Source organism: Perissodus microlepis, chromosome 19 (assembly GCF_051167445.1).
Source record: "Perissodus microlepis isolate ML-2025 ecotype Zambia chromosome 19, ASM5116744v1, whole genome shotgun sequence".
Taxonomy (NCBI): domain Eukaryota; kingdom Metazoa; phylum Chordata; class Actinopteri; order Cichliformes; family Cichlidae; genus Perissodus; species Perissodus microlepis.
In genome coordinates this window covers 6,504,163-6,522,535 of record NC_140479.1, presented here as the reverse complement: position 1 = coordinate 6,522,535, position 18,373 = coordinate 6,504,163, and the positions used below count along the sequence as shown (strand labels likewise).

General features: G+C 41.2%; 1 protein-coding gene across 1 annotated transcript in view; it reads left to right on the top strand.

The window, feature by feature from the left end:
• LOC146365249 (transcription factor IIIB 90 kDa subunit-like) overlaps window positions 1-18,373 on the top strand; it is a 126,301-nt gene that overhangs the window by 41,960 nt on the left and 65,968 nt on the right. The window contains exons 8-12 of the mRNA XM_084915508.1: window positions 533-626; window positions 828-954; window positions 2,621-2,660; window positions 3,057-3,149; window positions 6,150-6,473. Of these exons, the coding sequence (XP_084771634.1) occupies window positions 533-626; window positions 828-954; window positions 2,621-2,660; window positions 3,057-3,149; window positions 6,150-6,473 (678 nt within the window). The remainder of the gene's footprint in view (window positions 1-532; window positions 627-827; window positions 955-2,620; window positions 2,661-3,056; window positions 3,150-6,149; window positions 6,474-18,373) is intronic.

The following is an 18,373-nucleotide window of genomic DNA, read 5'->3' as shown; positions in this document are numbered from 1 at the left end:
GAATGCGAAGCGACAAATGTATTCAGCAAGGAAAACCTGCAAATCTGAAGTCGTGTGGTTTTTAAGGTAATGGCGATGAAAAATGTTTGAGAAAGTCCTCAGCGGAGCTAAAAAGCCACCACTTCACTCCTCAAGGCTGTTAGAAGTGTGCATGTGGAAGTGGAAGCACGCATCTATCTTTTAACAGGCTCTTGAGCGAGGCAAGTCTAATGACAGTTACATAACTGTTCCCCTTCAAGGCTCACACTGCAATTCATTGCATAATATTAGCGTTGTTGTTTCTCCTTTTTTTTTTAATGTGGGGGTGGATTTGTTGGCTCTGAGGTGCCCCCGTCTTGTTGGCTCCTCCTCACTGTTTAAGGTGCACATCTAAAAGTGCCTAAAACCATAAGCTCATAACATTTTTTTTTTTTTTAGTGTTTAGTCACATCTCGGCCTTTTCTCTAATCATACACGGACACGTTTTGTTATTGCTTCTGTGCAGATTCTGGTTAAATCTCATCCCTGTGTGTGTTTGCTTGTTTGTTTCCAGCCCTTCTTGTAGCTGCTCGTCTACATGACTTTCGGCGCACTGTCAAAGAAATAGTCAACATTGTCAAAGTGTGCGAATCCACGCTGAGAAAAAGGTGGGTGATCAAAATTTGTGATTTGGTAGCAAATCCCGGCTGTGGAGGCTCGGAGTTTCTGGGATTTGTCTGTTTTTGCCAAAAGGAGCAGCAGAAGTTCCTTCTTTAAAAGTTCTGCTGGTCCAGATGATCAGCCCAGATGTTTAGTTGGATCTTAATTACCTAACTTATTTTTTGCCTTGTAACGCCACTTTGCGTTAGACTGACAGAGTTTGAGGACACGCCGACCAGCCAGCTCACCATCGAGGAGTTCATGAAGGTGGATCTGGACCAAGAGTGTGACCCGCCCTGCTACACAGCCGGACTAAAGAAGAAGAAAGCCCAGCAGGTGTTTTTCCACACAAACCTCAGCCTTCATTTTACCCCAATTAATGTGCCATAGCATTAGAAATGCACATGCGCATCAATTCTGATCAACTCAATTACTCATGAAATGACCCATTCATCCCTCCACAGGGAATATTAAAATTTCATCCTTTATTATCTTGATGGTGACATACAGCCCTCAGGCTTTCCCCAATAATGGATGAAGGGTATTAACCTCTAAACTAACACCATCAGTGTTGTCGGTGTCCTCACACTTTGTGGGCTCTGTAAAAGGCCATCGAGCTCTTTTTAGGCATTGTCCCACATACTTGTTGCTTTAACACATAGCAGGAGACATGCCTGATGATTTAGGGGTGAGTGCGTGTAGAATATATCTGGTGCCTAATTTTCAGGTCTTAAATTCCATATAGCTTCTGTACTTCAGTAGTTTTGGGGGTTTAAAAATGCTGGAAAAAATAAGTCCTTTTTCCCCCACTCACCATTATTTGTTTTGAGAGTAAAAAGTATTTCACAATAGAAGTTTTACTTTGCTTTATTCCTTCTAGTATTCTAAAGGGATTTTGCACAACAAAAAATGGACTGACCTGCAAGCAGAGCTAATGGAACTTGAGCATATGCATGTGACTCCCATTCATCATACATGGCGTGATGATTACTCATTGCAGAGGTTAACGTCTTCATTTTTCTGTCTAATACCAGCCTTCAAGAGGAATCACCTCACTCTTGGGACATTTCCACAGCGTGACGTCTGGCCAGCCTGCCATTTAATTAAATACAATGTGATTGTAAGGCTGGAAAATGTTACTTTAAAAAAGGCAGATGAAATGAAGTTAACATGTGAAGGTGTCGTACCGGGCTCATGATTGAAGACGACCAGCTCGTTAATCAGAGATGAAAAAGGCTTTAATTACTTGAAAGGCTGTTACTGCATTAACCCATGTTCAGGTGACACTTCGTACTAGGATTTATCATAATCGTGATTTGAAAAATGAAATCTGAGTATTATCCATATCAATATTGTTGATGTTTGATGAATGCGGTGGCGATTTCTGTTAAAAATTAGGTATCATTAAAAAGACTCGTTGCTTTCTGGAGAGGTTTACAGTAGTTTGTTCATTCTTGGCCACAAAAACTGTAAACTGTAGCCTGACAGCAGCAAATTCTCAAGATCTTGAGTTTTTCTTTGTGGAAACTGACAGATGGGGTTCAGAGAGTCGGAGCGTACTTGTTTTTCACCCGGCTTTAACAAACAAAAGCTGTGACATGTGGCCAAAAGTTAAAAAGTGGTAATTTTTTTTACTGATCTGACTTTACTGGGGGAGCTTTTGCCCAGTAATGAGCTGACCTTTCTCATGCCATAATGTAAAAAAGAGGAAACATTGGAGTTAATGTAAAAGCTTTGTGAAAGTACTCACAGAGTGCTGTTCTTTAGTCGAGTCTCACACCAGCAACATCAAATCAAACTCACGCAAGTTATACACCGGGGAGGAAAAAGCTCTCTGAGAGCAAAGGGTGCTGCCGTTAACCACCCCAGAGCCCTCGTGTTATAACCTTCTTTTATTCTAAGAGGTTTTATTCAGCGATCGTTTCACCCTGTAGCCACTATTAGAGAGGAAGCTACTTTCATTGTCTCATCCAAACCCTCTCTTTTCTCTCCCTCGCTGTAGCTGGAGATTGAGATCAAGAAAAAAATGGATGACGTCGAAGGTATGAATGTCTCGTCGCTGTCTGTTTGCCACCACAGACACAAAGTCCTGGCTTAATTTTCTTTTATTTTGTTAAGTTTTCAGAAAAGTTTGTGTGTTAAAGATGGACATTTGGTTACATGTTGTTGTTTTCTTGGAAGTGTTTGTTGACCTCGACTAAAAGCAGATCAGTGTTGGATGTGGTTAAAGCAAAGAAAACATAAATAGAGGACATGATTTAGGCGCCGTACAACTTGTAATTAACCTTGCATTATGTTACACTGCTAACATATTGTGCTGTAATTATGGGACTATGAGAAATATAATTGAATGGGTTAGCCTAGAAAGCCCTAGAGAATCACACAATCGAAGTCTTTTATGGAAGAGTTCCTTTGACATTGTTTTACACCTTCAACAGGTGAAATTCAGGAATACCAGGAAGAAATAGATGCAGAGCTGGAGAGCAGCAGACCCAAACTGAGAGGAGTGTACGCTGCCTATGCAAAGGGAGGTGAGTGATTTCAGAAGTCCTTCTCATGTCCTCAGCTGTTTATGTGCTGGGGTAAACAAGACCTTGCTCTGCTCCACGCAGGGTTTTCTGGAGGTTTGGGAGGTTTTTAGTGGTGGGCCTTTCAGTGACTGAACACTGCTGCTTGCTTATGTTGGCTAATGCATTTTTTTTGCAGCAGCACTGTATGTATGGAGTGTTTTTTAAAAGCCTGAGAAGCCAGACAGTGTGACCAACTAAAGTCTGATTTGCTGTCCATTTTCTTCCGAGGTTGTACTCTGGTATGTCAGGAGACAGGTTTGCTCTATCGTCCTGGAGCTTTGGCTCTGTGGTAAAAAAATGCAAATCCCAATTTTCACAGGGACAGTTTGAATTTGAGCTCTAAGGAAATATCTTAATAGGAAATAATATCTTATACTGCTGGAAAGCCTTAAATGGTGCCACATTTGTAAGTAAAATCCATTGTTCAGCAAGGTTGAGTATGTGGGTTGTGACCATGAAAAACTTGCCAAACAGTTTATTCTGCTACATGTTTGGTTTGTTTGTTGGATTGGATGATTGAAGTCCGAAGAAACGAGACATACGGGCGTTTAACAAGCTGGGACCTCAGTAGCATGTGGAGGAACCGTACACTGCCACAGCAGCCTGGTACCACCTGATCATACTGGTCAGCAGCTGTGTCTGTAGCATTGTTACAACAAAGAAATAACTGAGCACAAATGTCTTTTCTTTCTGTGCTGCGTTTATTTATATTTATGTTCCCACTCATAACTTATTACCATTCTATAAGTTTATTTAGTTCTTTATTGGCGTCTCATTGTTGTATGATGGTGAGCAGACCACAGTGGATTTATTGCCAGGGGCCCTAGTTAAAGAGGGTTTTATTTATTTATCTAATTATTCATATTATATTCTTTGTATAGATCTTAAACCTATGTTTAAGGTGCATGAGTTAAGTTTGTGGTGCAGTATTAAGGTTAAACGTGGTATTTGGGTGACGCAGGCCTGAAAAGCCAAATATGAAGGCAGTACATTCTGTATTGAAGATAAAACCATTGACCTTGGATTATAATAAAATAATCATTTAAAAAATGGCACCATGACCGGTCTGGAGCTAAGGATAGAAAAGCTGTCTCTCTGCATTTTGTCTGTTAAACAGTGTTTAAGGTTTAGCTGCTAGTGCGGCTACCGATTTGCAAGCGAACATCTCGTAGCGTGAATTCTGAACACAGAGCCGACGTGTCAGCGAGTGAATGCAGCAGCAATAACAGAAGCAGCTGCTGATTTGGTTGAGTGGGACGCCCAAATCCAGATATCAGAGGGGAAACACCGCTGCGTTAATGCGGGATGACGCTTTTATTTGTCTTTCTGTCGCTCACTCGGGCAGGATGAGAACTCTGAGCTGCTGTTTGTGAAAGGCACACACAGGCCCACCCAGGAAAAATAAGACACAGCAGACTGCACTCCCTGTAGCTCTCACCCTTTATCTCTTTCTACCTTTGGCTCTTTATCTCAGCCTCAGTCTGTCTTTGTTCCTCGCACACAAACAAGCCCCGGTATCCCTCTGTTTCTACGCAGTGGGGGGGGGGGTCGCAGGTCTGTCACTGATTTCAGGCATGTTGTTCTTCCAGCTGCCGTGACGCTTTCAAATCCGGCAGCAGTTCGTTTCTTCTCATACCAAGTTGATTTCCCGATTTGAGGTCTCAAGTCTGTGAGGGGACATTTTAATTATGGCTGATTAAAGGACACATTTTAATTAGGCAGCAGGACAGCCACAACTATGATCCCAATTACTTTGTCAGAATATGAATATTTATCACCATTCCATTTTCTGCAACTCGGGAAGCCGAATAAATTCCCTGCACTTGTGGGATTTTAGATCAGTATCTTGACCCTTTAACTGCTGTGGCTGCGTTCAGTGTGCTGGGAAATGTGGGTTTGTTTGTTTTTTTCACTAAATTATGTTTAATTTGAAAACTCTAACTATGGTGTACAGTTATGCAGTCTTATTAATCTTCAGGGAATACTCGGGAGTTACGAACTACATAAAATGAAGCAAAGTAAAAGTGGGAATTTTTTCAAGGACAGATGTTTTTTTTATTGTGAGTCTGAGAATTAAACAAGTCACCTGCCGGTCATTATAGCATTATAACTGCATCCCTATATGCTGTTAAGCTGACACACATGAATGGTTGTTTCAGTCACACGTTTGAGTGTTTACATTTTAATAAACATGGTGACAAAAGTTAAAAGCTTAATGTGTTTAAAAAGCTTTATACTTTCAGCGTGCTGTTTATGGTCCAGTTATCTAATTTTTTTTGCAACCTTTTCAGTTAAACAGAAAAGCCGACGTCCTGTTTTTTCAAACTGACCAATGACGAGACAACAACAAAATATTAAACTTAACAAAATATATTCAAAGAAAAGTGGTTCAAATTTCTGGAAAACACTAAAAACTATCAGTCTGGAGACGTTTATAGTACTATAATATATGCAAGAAACATGGCAGGCTATTTGCTAGCTGGATTTTTAGGTTGCACTTGCAATTTTGCATTTTGTTAGTATTTGCAATTTGTCAAACCTCAGACCAGTTGTTTAAATTTCATCTTCACAGTTTAGATATAATAATCAAGCACCACCAGGTAACCTCGGTGCCAGGAGGAAACACAGTTGCCACTCTTAGCTAGTTACTATTGGGAACCCTGTGCACCCAAGATGGCAACAATTGCAAGTGAGAAAGTAGCATGTTTCACGATCGTGTTTTGTTTTCAAAACAAAGAGGAGGAACTTAGTAAAATGACCATTTTGTAGAAACCCTTTTAAACGAGCCATATTCATTTGTTCTTTTTTCTAATTGTAGTGTCATGAACTGTAACATTCAACTCGCTAACTGAGGCCTGACCTTTGAGTTGCTCTTGGTTTATGTAGCCTAGCTTAGCATAAAGACTTTGCACACAAAGTCGTAAATGAATGACACATACCCACGTTTGTCCTGCTCCACAGATTTGGAAAATGATGACGAAAACAACATTCTCTCCGTGTCATCGAAGCTGGTGGACGACGAGGAACCAGAAGACGAAGATGAGCTTCGAGCTGTGGCCAAGCACTTTGGCAAAGACCTTAACGAGCTCACACTGGAGGCTCTGATAAAACTGGAGCAGAAGAGACCAGAAGACGAGGAGGGGAACCAGGAGCAAGAGGACGACGGGGACTTCCCACAGAGAAAAGCCCCATCGCTGGCATTCCTCCTGGGATCGATGCCCTCATCAGCCACACTGGGCCTCTCAGAGTCCATCAGCAGCTGTGTCACAGACGAGAAGGAGAACGGTAAGTACAAGTTATTTGTCAGCTTGGAATAGCTCCATCCTTTTTCTTTATTTATTTGCAACATCAGAAATGAGACAATTGCTGATTTCTGTTATAATCTCATTTGTTTGTCGTGTAAAGTTTCGTATGCGACCAACATTTTAGATTTATTTTCTTTAACCTTATTTGTTCCTGCCTCGTTACACTGTTGCATTTAATGTGCCATAAAAATGATCCAAGACAAATAGAAGCTTAATAAACCCTGACTGTGCAAACAGTAGTTTAAAAAGCAATTTGAAGACGGCGGTGCATTTAAGATGAGACGTCAGGCGTTATATCAACTGCCTCAGCAAACGTCTTTATAAAAGCAGGTGTACCCTTGAGAATGATCTGATTCCGAGTGCTGCAGTGATATCATTCATCCTTGACTGTGTCTCGTACGTTCAGTATCACCATAATAATCCATAATCATGTTAAAGGATGCTCTCTCAGGTTTAATTGCAGTAATTAACTGGGCTCTATGAATGAAATAGGCTGTGCTGTGTTTGAAATGTCTCCTGTTCTGTGTTACCTTTTCTTTTTGAATGTGTGGGAGGATGTGTTTGCTATATGTCTGAACCCTCGAGGACACTGTAGATCAAAAATGTTCATGTTGTTGTAGTTTTTTGTTTATTTGAGGGACTTTGAACCATTTCTCTCCAGAAACGACATTTAAATGTTTATTTGGATAATTTTGCACTCCCGATTTTCATTTTTCAGCCATGCCTGTTTTTTTTTTTTCTTATTTGTTTATTTTTTTAGAAGTGATATTGAGCCAAGTTAGTCTCCTGGTCTTTTCTGACACTTCTAGTCATCATCTGCATTGTCACAGTCTGGCTGAGGCAGACTGTATGGAGTGAGGAAGAGAACCCAAGTGCAGACACGCAAAGCGATAACTTTTAACAGAAAGCAATATATTTATAGTGGATGATGAATAAGTACAAAATAAAAGACAAAATCAATGACAACGCTAAACAAAACCCTAAACTGGGAGGAAACTAGAAAGTAACGTGAAAAAACCCTAAACATGGAAACCTGACAAGAATATGTGAATACATGACGTGAACTTAGCAGACGACCTGAACACGAATGACTGGAAACACACAGACTAAATGCACACATGAGGTGATCAGAGGAAGTGGAAACACCCGGGGAAACGGCTGATAAGAATGAACATAACGACGCCACGGGGGGGAGAGTAAAACTGAACACAGGAACATAAGACCTCTTCAAAATAAAACAGGAAACATAATGACATGACAACAAGAACTTGACAACACAAGACACGCAGACATGAAACACATGAAGGTGAGGGAGACTTAACACAGGGGTTGAAGACACAAGGGGGATCTAATAACAAAGAACTATAATGGCAACCTAGGCATAATAGAAATGAACGTAGAAAACCTAAAGGACATAAAAATAAAGCATGTATACTCCAAACTGAACTTTTTGTCGTTGACACGAACACTTTTCCACCTTTAGTTCAGCATGAATACTTGAATCTGTTGGTGAAATAATTTCATACAGTGGCCACCAGTTTATTTTTGCAGCTTCTGTGTAGAAATGATAAAGTCTTTATAAAACTTGTCTGTGTTATAAAGTCTTTTACATGTAAAAGCCTGGTTCTGCTGGAGGTCTCTTCCTGTTAAAAGGGAGTTTTTCCTTCCCACTCTTGCCAAGTGCTTCTTCAAAGGGGATCATTTGATTGTTGGGGTTTTTCTCTCGATCATTGCAGCGTCTTTATTTTACAATATAAACCTCGTTGCAACTGTTGTTGTGATCTAATGCTATATAAATAAAATTAAATAGAATTAAAACTAAACTACTCGAGTGTTCTCCAGTATTCGTGAAAAAAGAGCCAACAGATCATACATCTGATTACACCCTCAGTCAATTTGATTTATTAACAGTTTCAAAAATAAACCATTACAGGAATCCATCATACATTGTGTGTAATTACTTAATTACACGAGTAGGATGCACTGCACCCCCACCCCTTCTTAGCTGGGTGCACAGAGGTGTTGATGGATGCAGTGTAATGGTGCCATGATGCTGCATCTGTTCTGATGTAAAAGCCTGTTTTTACAGCTCTGAATGGGAGGACGGGGGAGTCATGAGAGGCTAAGAGTGGAAGGTGAAGTGTTTTGATTGATTGGGGGGGGGGGGTGGTAAGAGAGGTTATGACGTGGCTTTATGTTCAGAGAACATCATGCACCTTAAAGGCCAGAAGGTTTCAATCTCAGCAGAAGCCTTTTTGTGACCATAAATATTGACCTAGGTCCCCTTTAAAAGTCATTTCTGAGACTTTTTCTCGACAAATGCTCTTAAATTTTTACATTTATTTCCCTGAACAGCACTTAAGACCACGTACCCTTTAAATGTCAGGTTTTGGTGGGGCCAAAGAGGATAGCCAACTGTCTGTGATTCATATTGTTAAGAATAGGGATTGACCAAAGGGTTGTAACACATTAAAAAATCATGGCTTTATATTCACCTTTGTTTTGGAACAGTGGCTTGATATAGTAGGAAAAGCAAAATAAATGTGTAAATTATGTTTTATTTTGAAAACTTAAAACTTGGTTTAGTGATGGAGTAGCAGGTAAATTCACCTTGGGTGTAAAAGAGCCCCGATTCAAGAGTGGGACGGTACACAAACCCAGCCTCATGGGTCACAAACTATTGCACTCCTAGTGTCTGTCTGGCCTGGATAAATGGGAGGTTTACATTAGGACTGCCATCCAGTGTAAAATCTGTACCCAATCAGCAGATCCATCCTGATGAGTAGGAATTAAAGGAGCAGCCAAAAGTACCGTGAAAACTCAAAACGGTAAAAAAGAGTGCGGTTGGCCATAATGCTTAATATAATAGTTAAGGGAATCAAATACTGCTCTTAAAAAAGAAACAAAACAAAACTTACTTGGCTTGAACTACTTTGCCCAAATTGTCCATCTAGACTGTTTTGGCTGGTTTGGGAGATATTGACATGTCGATCTTCTCTCAAATATAATGAAACTAAATGGTCTTTGCCTTGAGGCACTAAGAACTCAGAAGCACTACAAGTCTTTCCAGAAATTTCAACCCTGTTGGGAAAAAATCCATAAAACTTGTTGTGTATTTTTGTGTAGTTTCTTACTACCAAACTACAATTGGCATGAGAGAGGCTTGTTGTGCTTTTCTCCAAAACTGGACAACTCGGCACGAAACAATCTAGCTGGATAAAAAGCTTCTCGGGCAAAAGGGGGGGTTAAATTTCACAGTGGACTTTCCTTTTAAATGAAACATTAAAGTCAGCAGGGCAAATACAGTTTTAGATTGTAAAGATGGGAACACCAAGTGGGAACCTCCACGGCCAAACAAATGAAGTGCCAAAAACTGCAACTCCACTAACTCACACTTGAGACAGTCAGTCCTTAGAGTTAAAATACCCAACTTTACAGCTCTGAAGAGTTGGTTGGCCTCTATGGATAGTTTTTTGTGTCATAACAACCATTAACAACCATGCAGGACATGATTTTCTTTTTATAAATCATCATCTGGTTACTGGATAATTTAGATGTACTTTGACAATAAAGGGCTATTCTATTCTATGGAGCTGGCTGCCACTGCAACTCTGGAGTCACTGAACTGGACCTCTGACAAGAAATATTTTCTTGAATTATTCTTGTATTGAACTTTGCACTCCAGTTTTGGGTAGTGAATTCTTTTATTTTAAGTTTTAGCACTAATTTACAAATGTGAGTGTCAGGCGTTTTATATTGTAAGGTAGGCCCTACAATAATAAACACAGAGAAAAACCCAACAATCATATGACCCCCTATGAGCAAGCACTTTGGCAAGAGTGGGAAGGAAAAACTCCCTTTTAACAGGAAGAAACCTCCAGCAGAACCAAGCTCAGGGAGGGGCGGGGCCATCTGCTCCGACCGGTTGGGGTGAGAGAAGGAAGACAGGACAAAAGACATGCTGTGGAAGAGAGACAGAGATTAATAACAAGTACGATTCAGTGCAGAGAGGTCTATTAACACATACTGAGTGAGAAAGTTGATTGAAGAGCAAGGTTGCTAGAATTAGCAGATAAGTTAGCACTCTACACTCAACCAAATATGATTAATTCTGCCTGCAGTAAAACTAACGTGGTGGTGGCTAAAGCGCAAAATGCTGCATTTAGAACCAATTTCATGGTGGATGTGCTTATCTCTTAGTCTGTCAGTAACACTGTCTTCCTCTCTCTTAGGACACACTCATCTTGGACAAATGAACTGAATAATTATGATTATTCATGAATGATTTGGAACATGTTACATTTTTATTCAGTGCAAACTCCACTTAAGTAGCCATTGAATCACAGGATGCAGGTTAATGTGCAAGATTCATGAAGATCGCATGTCTGCCACTTTAAAAGCTAATCATGCTAGCACGATAGCATTCAAGTCCGAAGTTTGAGATATCTGACGGATGAACATCTGCACAAAACTCATGTTTTTCAGATGTTTTTCCATCTGGGTTTAATTGGAGCATTGACGGAGCATCAACACCATCTGTACTGTTAGACTGAAGAGTAGGCTTATTGTACAGTCAGCAGTTCTCTGTGTTGGTAGATATAAGTAACTTTAGAGAGCTAATATCTCAGCTTGAACAAAATAATGTCAACACTTTTCATTACCCTGTTTTGAGACTTCTACATCAGTAAGATTCTCCATTTTTATTTTTTCACAATACATTCTTTAAGCAATAAATTGCAAAAAAGTGGAAGAATGCTTGATGTAGCAAATATGTTACAAATTAAAGTTCATGTAAGAAAAATATATTTAATTTTTGTGACTTTTCAGAAGGTTCAGGGCATGAACTCTATTTTCATGAAAATATAATTTTCTGGCAGCTATTTCATGGTTCGGGCTTTTTCATGGTTAATGGAGAAGATTAATTAACAAAAAGATGAACATTTTCTAAGAATTTCGTCCACGGTTGGTTCCACAAGCTTTTGTGAAACATGGCCCATTTTCAGGAATTTGGAGAAAACTCCACTCCATGTCTAAAATGTAAATGAAGTGCCTGTGTGGCTGTGATACATCGAGATTATCACCTTAAACACATGAACACAATCTGAATATTTGTGGTCCATGAGAAGGTCTCCATAGCTTAGGTCAAACCAGCCATTAACCTGATGAAGACGTCCCCAATAATCCCACTGATGTCATCCTATCGTGGGGAAATCTGCGACCGTGGTGAGGTTCAGAGTGAGAAAAGCCACAACTGCAGTGAATTACAGCGCTCTGAATCATAAGCTCTTATGTTAATTGTAAATGTGTCTCCGTCTTTATTGGTTTTGTTATGGAGTGACGTTAGTTTGAGTCATCTTACTCGATTATTGTCGCGAGGCTCATCGGATGTGGCCATGAATGACAAAGTTGCCATTAAAAATGAAAAATGGGGCATGATTGAAGGGTTTAATGGTTGGCTGGTGGGAGTGGAGGCTGACCTCAGCGGGGAGCTGTGTGATTACAGGGGAGGCGTTCAGTCCCTGGGGTCTGTGTCCTTCTTTCGGGTTACTCTGGAGGTTTAAATACTTTAACAGTGTTACAAACCATCATTTGTGGCAGCGGTTTTCAGACTTGATTTGACTCTTAGACAAGATCCACACCAAAATCTGTGCTGTTTGTGCGTTTTCTGTCCCCGTTTCTGCTTCCACAGGTGATCTGATTTAATCACGTGATTTGCAAAAACAAAATAAACTTAACCTCCACCATGTTTACTGTGCTGCTGTTGGATTTAAAAATACTGCCTGAAAGCGACCTGTCATGCTTTTACTCTGTAATTAGTCTAATTAGTATAATTTTGTAATGCCATTGAGATACAGCGAAAGGGAGGGGAAAAAACATCCTGATTTCTGGGTTTCGGGTGTTTGCCAATGTTTGACACGGTGTAGATGTATGTGTGACTGCTGCGTGTAGACTTACATACACAAATGTGACGTAATTACTGTGTTAGCTGAAGGCTCTCCATCATGTAGCTCTTTGTTTTTTGTTTGGAGGCCTGTTACTTGGAGGTGGACACACACAGAGGTTCAGTGAATGCAGGCTGGTCCTGGTTCATCTGAGGCTTTGGCTAATTGGGGTGGATACAGGAGGGGCTGCATGAGCGTTGTGGACCCCCTCCCCCCTCCCTCTGCTGCAGAACCTCAATCTTTGAAGTATTAAGTGGACAGGGTACCTTGTCATTAGGACCGAGCCTTTCATCTGCACACTCCAGTGTGTATGTGTGTAGATTTTGTGGACATTGTTAGTGGAGGGCAGGGCACTGGAGGAAGTGAAAGGGTGTAATTTTGGATTCACTCGGGAAAAGGGAAACGGCAAAGGAAACAAAGTAAAAAGAAAACGGAGATGGTCTGGAACAAAGTCACCAGTTGATCTTTTTAGGTAGATGGAGATAGAGAGCACACTTGGGTTTGATTGTGTACTAACCAGCATTGCATTGGCAAATTATTTTTTTTTTCCTTGTTAGTTTTTAGAATCCCACTTCGGTTTTCAGTGATTCAATATATCGACAGTGTGTAACTCACAGCATAAGCCAAAAGCTGAGGCTCTAAATATTCTGCTACTGTATGATGTCAGAGGGGTCATCTCAGCCATACAGCTCTGGCTGTGAGCACAGAAGCCCCGCCCACCTACCGTTTGTGTTTGGCGTGGCAGCCAGTCAAAAGAAAAATGGCTTAAAGGGAGAGAGAAGCTGAAATGTCTTATTATAGGATTATTTTGTAAAGCTACTCTTGTAAAAACCGTACCATGAAAACGAAGAGCTGGAAGTTATCATCATAGGTCACCTTTAAATCGGTACATATAGCAAAAAAGCCAGCCTACTTACAGAGAAAATATATTCAGAGTTTTGTCAAACCCTAAGAAAGAAATCTGAGGTTTTTAAGCTTTTCCCAGACATCTCAAAGAATGAAAAAGTAGAAAAATAAATCTTCAGCTGGCTAAACTGTCTTGCTCTGATCTATCCACACAAATACAATACAGGCTACAATTCTTATTATTGGGTATTTAACCTATAGGCCAGTGCGGTAGAGCTCTCTGGGGGGTGAGAATAAAGGACAAAGTCGGAGCCTCTCTTAAAGAACCTTACAACGAGTGCCTGACCTCAGGGGAGTTTCCAGGACTTTTTCTTTCAGTGGTTTGGCAGCGGGAACTGCAGGACATCATAATAATTGGCAGAAATGAATTGTGTGGAAAATTGGCGCTGTGCCTTACTGATGTACTTTATTACATGAACAGTAGCACAGCACAAGAGCCTGCAAATGGGTTTGTGTGGAATAACTGTTTTTCAAAGCGATGAAACAAGTGTTTGGGACCGTTACTCAAGTAAAAGTAAAAAGATTCACTATAGAAGTATGTTTAAACTCCCTGATGTAAAAGTTCTCATTAACCATGTGCAATCATGAGCTCGTGCAAACAACAGAAGAGTTTCCTTCTGAGAGAGTATGAGTGCTCCATCCATTTGTGTTACTGAAAGGGAGGTGGCAGCCTTCCTAGTTAAACTCTATTCTGCCTCTCCTCTTGTTTCACTCCTCTCCGTCACTGACAGCCTGTCGGAGTTATGACATTTTCATTAACTTGTGCTATCCGAGGACAAAGTGAGCCCGAGAGCAGCCTGGCTGACCAGCAAATGCGCCGGAAGAAGGAACGTGACTCCAGCACCCCCCGATGACTTTGTCACATTCGCCCGTAGCCGAGGTCTTCGGGGAACTCTGACCTGCACCATTAGAGGCAGCATTGATTGAGGCACACTGTTTTCAGCGGAGCACTTAGTTCAATCAATGACGTGTGCCCTGACCTTAACTACCTCGGTGAGAACAACTCTTGTCAAACCACTCTGCTGTTTTTATTGCCTGCAAACGTCTGGGGAGAGAGCTGTTTGAAGTGAGCGAAACTCTAGATTTTAGCAGTGCCTTTTGCACTTTTAAGAATCCATTATATTTCAAAGACCTAACTTTATTTCACAGCCCATTTTTGGGATGTTAGGCTGTTTAAGGAAACCAACATCGCTCCCCAGATAAGAACTTGTTCTCCTGAAACATTTTCTAGCATCCATCGTCTGCACTAACAGCAATCGCTGCAGTAAATCGTGGCTCTGAGCACTTCAGGGCGCGGTGGAAGCTCTCCGACAGATCTCTGCTATGACAGCAGCTCTGCTGAGTCAATTACAGTCTTTTAAATGAGCAGCATCTGTCTCATCTCTTCCCCGTCCACAGAGGAGTTGTTCAGGGATGAAAGGAAATGCAAAGTCTCATCAGTTTCAGCATCACCACGCTTTCACATCTGACTGCTGAGGTGGTAAAGTGGAAAAAAGCTCTGCGAGCTCCTTTGTGTTGTGTTGTTGCTGTGCTAATGAGCAGAGAGGCAGCCCTTCAAACCACGAGGTCGCCGGTTTGATCCCAGCAGCTACAAGTGTTCCCAACGTCGATCGAGAGAGCTTCATCTTAAGTGTTTTTCCCCTAACCGTTTCTGGTTAGGAATGAAAAGAAGAACATTTCCCAAAAACATTTATGCACATTTTCTGTATTATCAAAGATTTTGAAACCAGAATTTGTGAAACAAAGGAAACCGCGTTTGAATACTGGAAGGATTCGCACCACATTTGCTGAAAATGGGTCAAACTTTGAAAGAAGAAAAAGTGTGGAAAGATGAATCTGTGACCAAATGTCTTGTGAAGGACAGATCTCAGTAGTTAAAGCGAGTTGTTGTTGGAAAAGCTGAGAGACACACACACACACACACACACACAAGTAATGATTGATTTATCTCACAATTAAAACATGACAGCACTGTTTTTTTTCTTTTCTCAGATAGAGAGGTATTACATACAGAGTGAGAGTGAGTCTATTTAGTATGAGCCTTAATTACCAGTCTGCCTGGATACCCTATCAGTCGATACTGGTTACTTGCTTGTATCATTCATCACTGAGCAGGTAAAAACAACAGTTACAGCTGAGAAACAAAGAACTGCACAAAAGCTCAGGCACATTAGTCGTTTTATAGTTGGCTAGATTTTTATTTTATTAGTTTGTTACCTAACACTAATTAGCAGGTATATAGTTTTCTTGCACCTGTGCATTCTTTCATTGAAGGTTGCTAGCCATACTCTTGACCAAACGTAGTCTGAACAAGTCCCCCCCCCGCCTCCTCCAGAAAACAACCAACAAAAAGACATGCAAAGTCCAAAATCATGGCCGATATCACAGTATCGCAATGGTAGATAGAGACTGTGCTCGATGATCAATAGAAAAAAAAGAGTTAGCCCTGCAGGGAAATTTGAATCAGGTATTCCAAGCCAGGGCTTAATATGACTGCTGATAATCAACAAAAACCTAAATGCAGCACTGCTGTGATCACCTATTAAAAAGCACAACATGGGGGGGGATCAATGGAGAGACCAACCTAATTACAGAAAGTCGGCAGATAAGTGCAGATAATGTTCCCCTGCAAACAAGCCACAGCGTCAGTTGTTTAGTTAAAGAGTTGATGTGTGTGTGAAGTTGCACAAAACAAAGTGGCAATATTAACATCTGGATGAACAGAAGTAGGAATTTAAAACCTCACTTTGTTGTAGATGATGTCAGCGCACAGTCTGATTGCATCATTTAACAAAATTGTTAAATGGCTTTAACATGTGGGTCTTCCATATAAAGTGTGGGAGGGGAGGTGAGGTGGAGTATTTTAATCTCAGCACCTGCTGAATATATTTAATGGAAGGCTATTGTTCAGTCAGCAGCAGTGCAAACCTGTGGCCATCATCTGCTGCTGATCAGCAAGAGTGAAGCGAGTTGTCCCTTTAATTAATGATGGCTTATTGCTAATATATGCAGATAATCCATTCACAAACTCGTCCCATTGGCTCACTGTGAACGTTTTCCTCTCTGCTGCCGTGACAGCTGGTCAGGCCTGAGTGTTTGCAGTGCCTGGGGCGGTACAGTAGAGCTTGACGGACATATGGCCGGATGGACACAGGCATTCAGAGGAGGGGAGGACACAATTGGATGGCTGGCAGACAGACAGACAGGCGATGGCAGTGCAGGGAGACGGGCATCAGTGAAACACAGAGGCACAAGAGGACGAAGCAAACTGTCTAATGTTTATTTCAGGCCCTCAGTGTTCTCCGTGGACAGCCCATCATATGCTTTTCAGTGAGTCAGTACAAGCTAAGCTACCTCAGCAGCAGCAGTGTGGTGCAGAATATGAAATCAGGCAGCGCGTGTGCGTGTGTGAGCAGCAGCAGTTAGCAGTCAGTCTCTCTGGTGAGATGGCTGCGGCAGCAGCCCGTCACAGCAGCCAGCTGTGATCGGAGATGATGTGCGTCTTCTGGCCCGAGGAGGCAAAGGGAAGCCGTCTCGTCTGCCGCCGCCAGCCTGACAGGAGATGACAGCTACCGTTTAGCAGGCAGGCAAAGGCAGAATGTGCTGCTCGCCTCTGGCTGTTACGTCATTTCACTGTCTCAACCTCCTCCCTTCCTCGACCTTTAATGCTGTGTCACTGGAGTTTTAGCAGGAGTCCCACCCAGACCAGGCGTGTCTGGAACTGACACCACACGCACAGTTTGTTTCTGGTAATCACAATTCCATGATTTGAAATGCAGTTTGAAGATAATGCTTTAAATATGTGAGTATTTCAAAGTTTTAGGGAGGAGGTTTTGGTGTAGTGATGGGCATACAGATCATCTTACACAAAATCTTTGTCTCTTGTACAAAACAGATGCTGACTTTAATTTAAAAAAAAAATGAGAGTATACGCCATAGACACAATAACAGAGAATAACAACACCAGGGGAAAAAAACCAAGCAAAACAACTGAGTGTTAGTGTTATTCATCAGATTCTTGTGGCAATGACATTCATTAAATAACATTGTAGGTGCTACTTTAGTCTGAGGCCTTGATTAATAAACACCATCACCTTCAAATCCAACTAAGAATTACTCTTATGAGACTGTGGAATTTAACTTTTCATTGAATAACTAAACCAACTAAACCGTCATTGCAAAAGACCAAACCCTGGGTCTTGTCTTCCAGGTCAGTTTTGAAATAAATATGATTTATTTTGATATAATTTCTCAAAAGCAACAGACTTCCTCAATCTTGGGTCAATTCAAATTGCATTTCTGGCAAAGTCTTGAGTCAAAGTGGAAAGAGCGGAGCGGCGGCTCTGGTGTCTAAATCAAAGGTAATGTTCTAATGTTGTCAAGACGAGGTGCAGATGAGGTGTTTCCCCCTTGCTGGAGGCAGCAGATGGAAGGATTATTTCTTAGAGGAGCAGGCCAGCAGCTCGGAGGTTGCTGTTTCTGCAGCTCTGCTTTCACAAATGTCCGTTCTTCACAGGTTTTTTGGAAAATGTAACATGATCGTCCTCAACGGATGGGAGTATGGAATTGAAGGCTGTCGGAATTAAAGTTTCTACCTTTAATTCCTCTTTAATTACAGTTTTAGGGTTGGTATAGGTGCTAAGTGCTTAGTCAAAACAGTGTGTCTTCTTGTTTTCTCTCAGTTGTTTTCACATAATCTCTTAGATGCAGTGATGTCCTCATGAAACTTCACATATGAGCCTTAAATTGGAGCAAAGCCAAAGCATTTCTGGGTGCTTGGTTCCATATCTTCAACCCAAACTACAGCCTCATTAACACCACCCGCGGTCCTGCTGTTTATTTTTAAACATCACTGCAGTTGGATGTGTTCTGTTAACAGTAAGCACACAAACCTGTAATACAGAAGCAAGAAAAGTCAACCCGAAGATCTTTGTGTTGATAATAAACAGGTTAAGCGGACTATGGGTGTGAGTTTGGAGCATTCACAGATGTGCAGAAAAAAGGGCATCATCTCTAAGAAAACAGGAGTTCC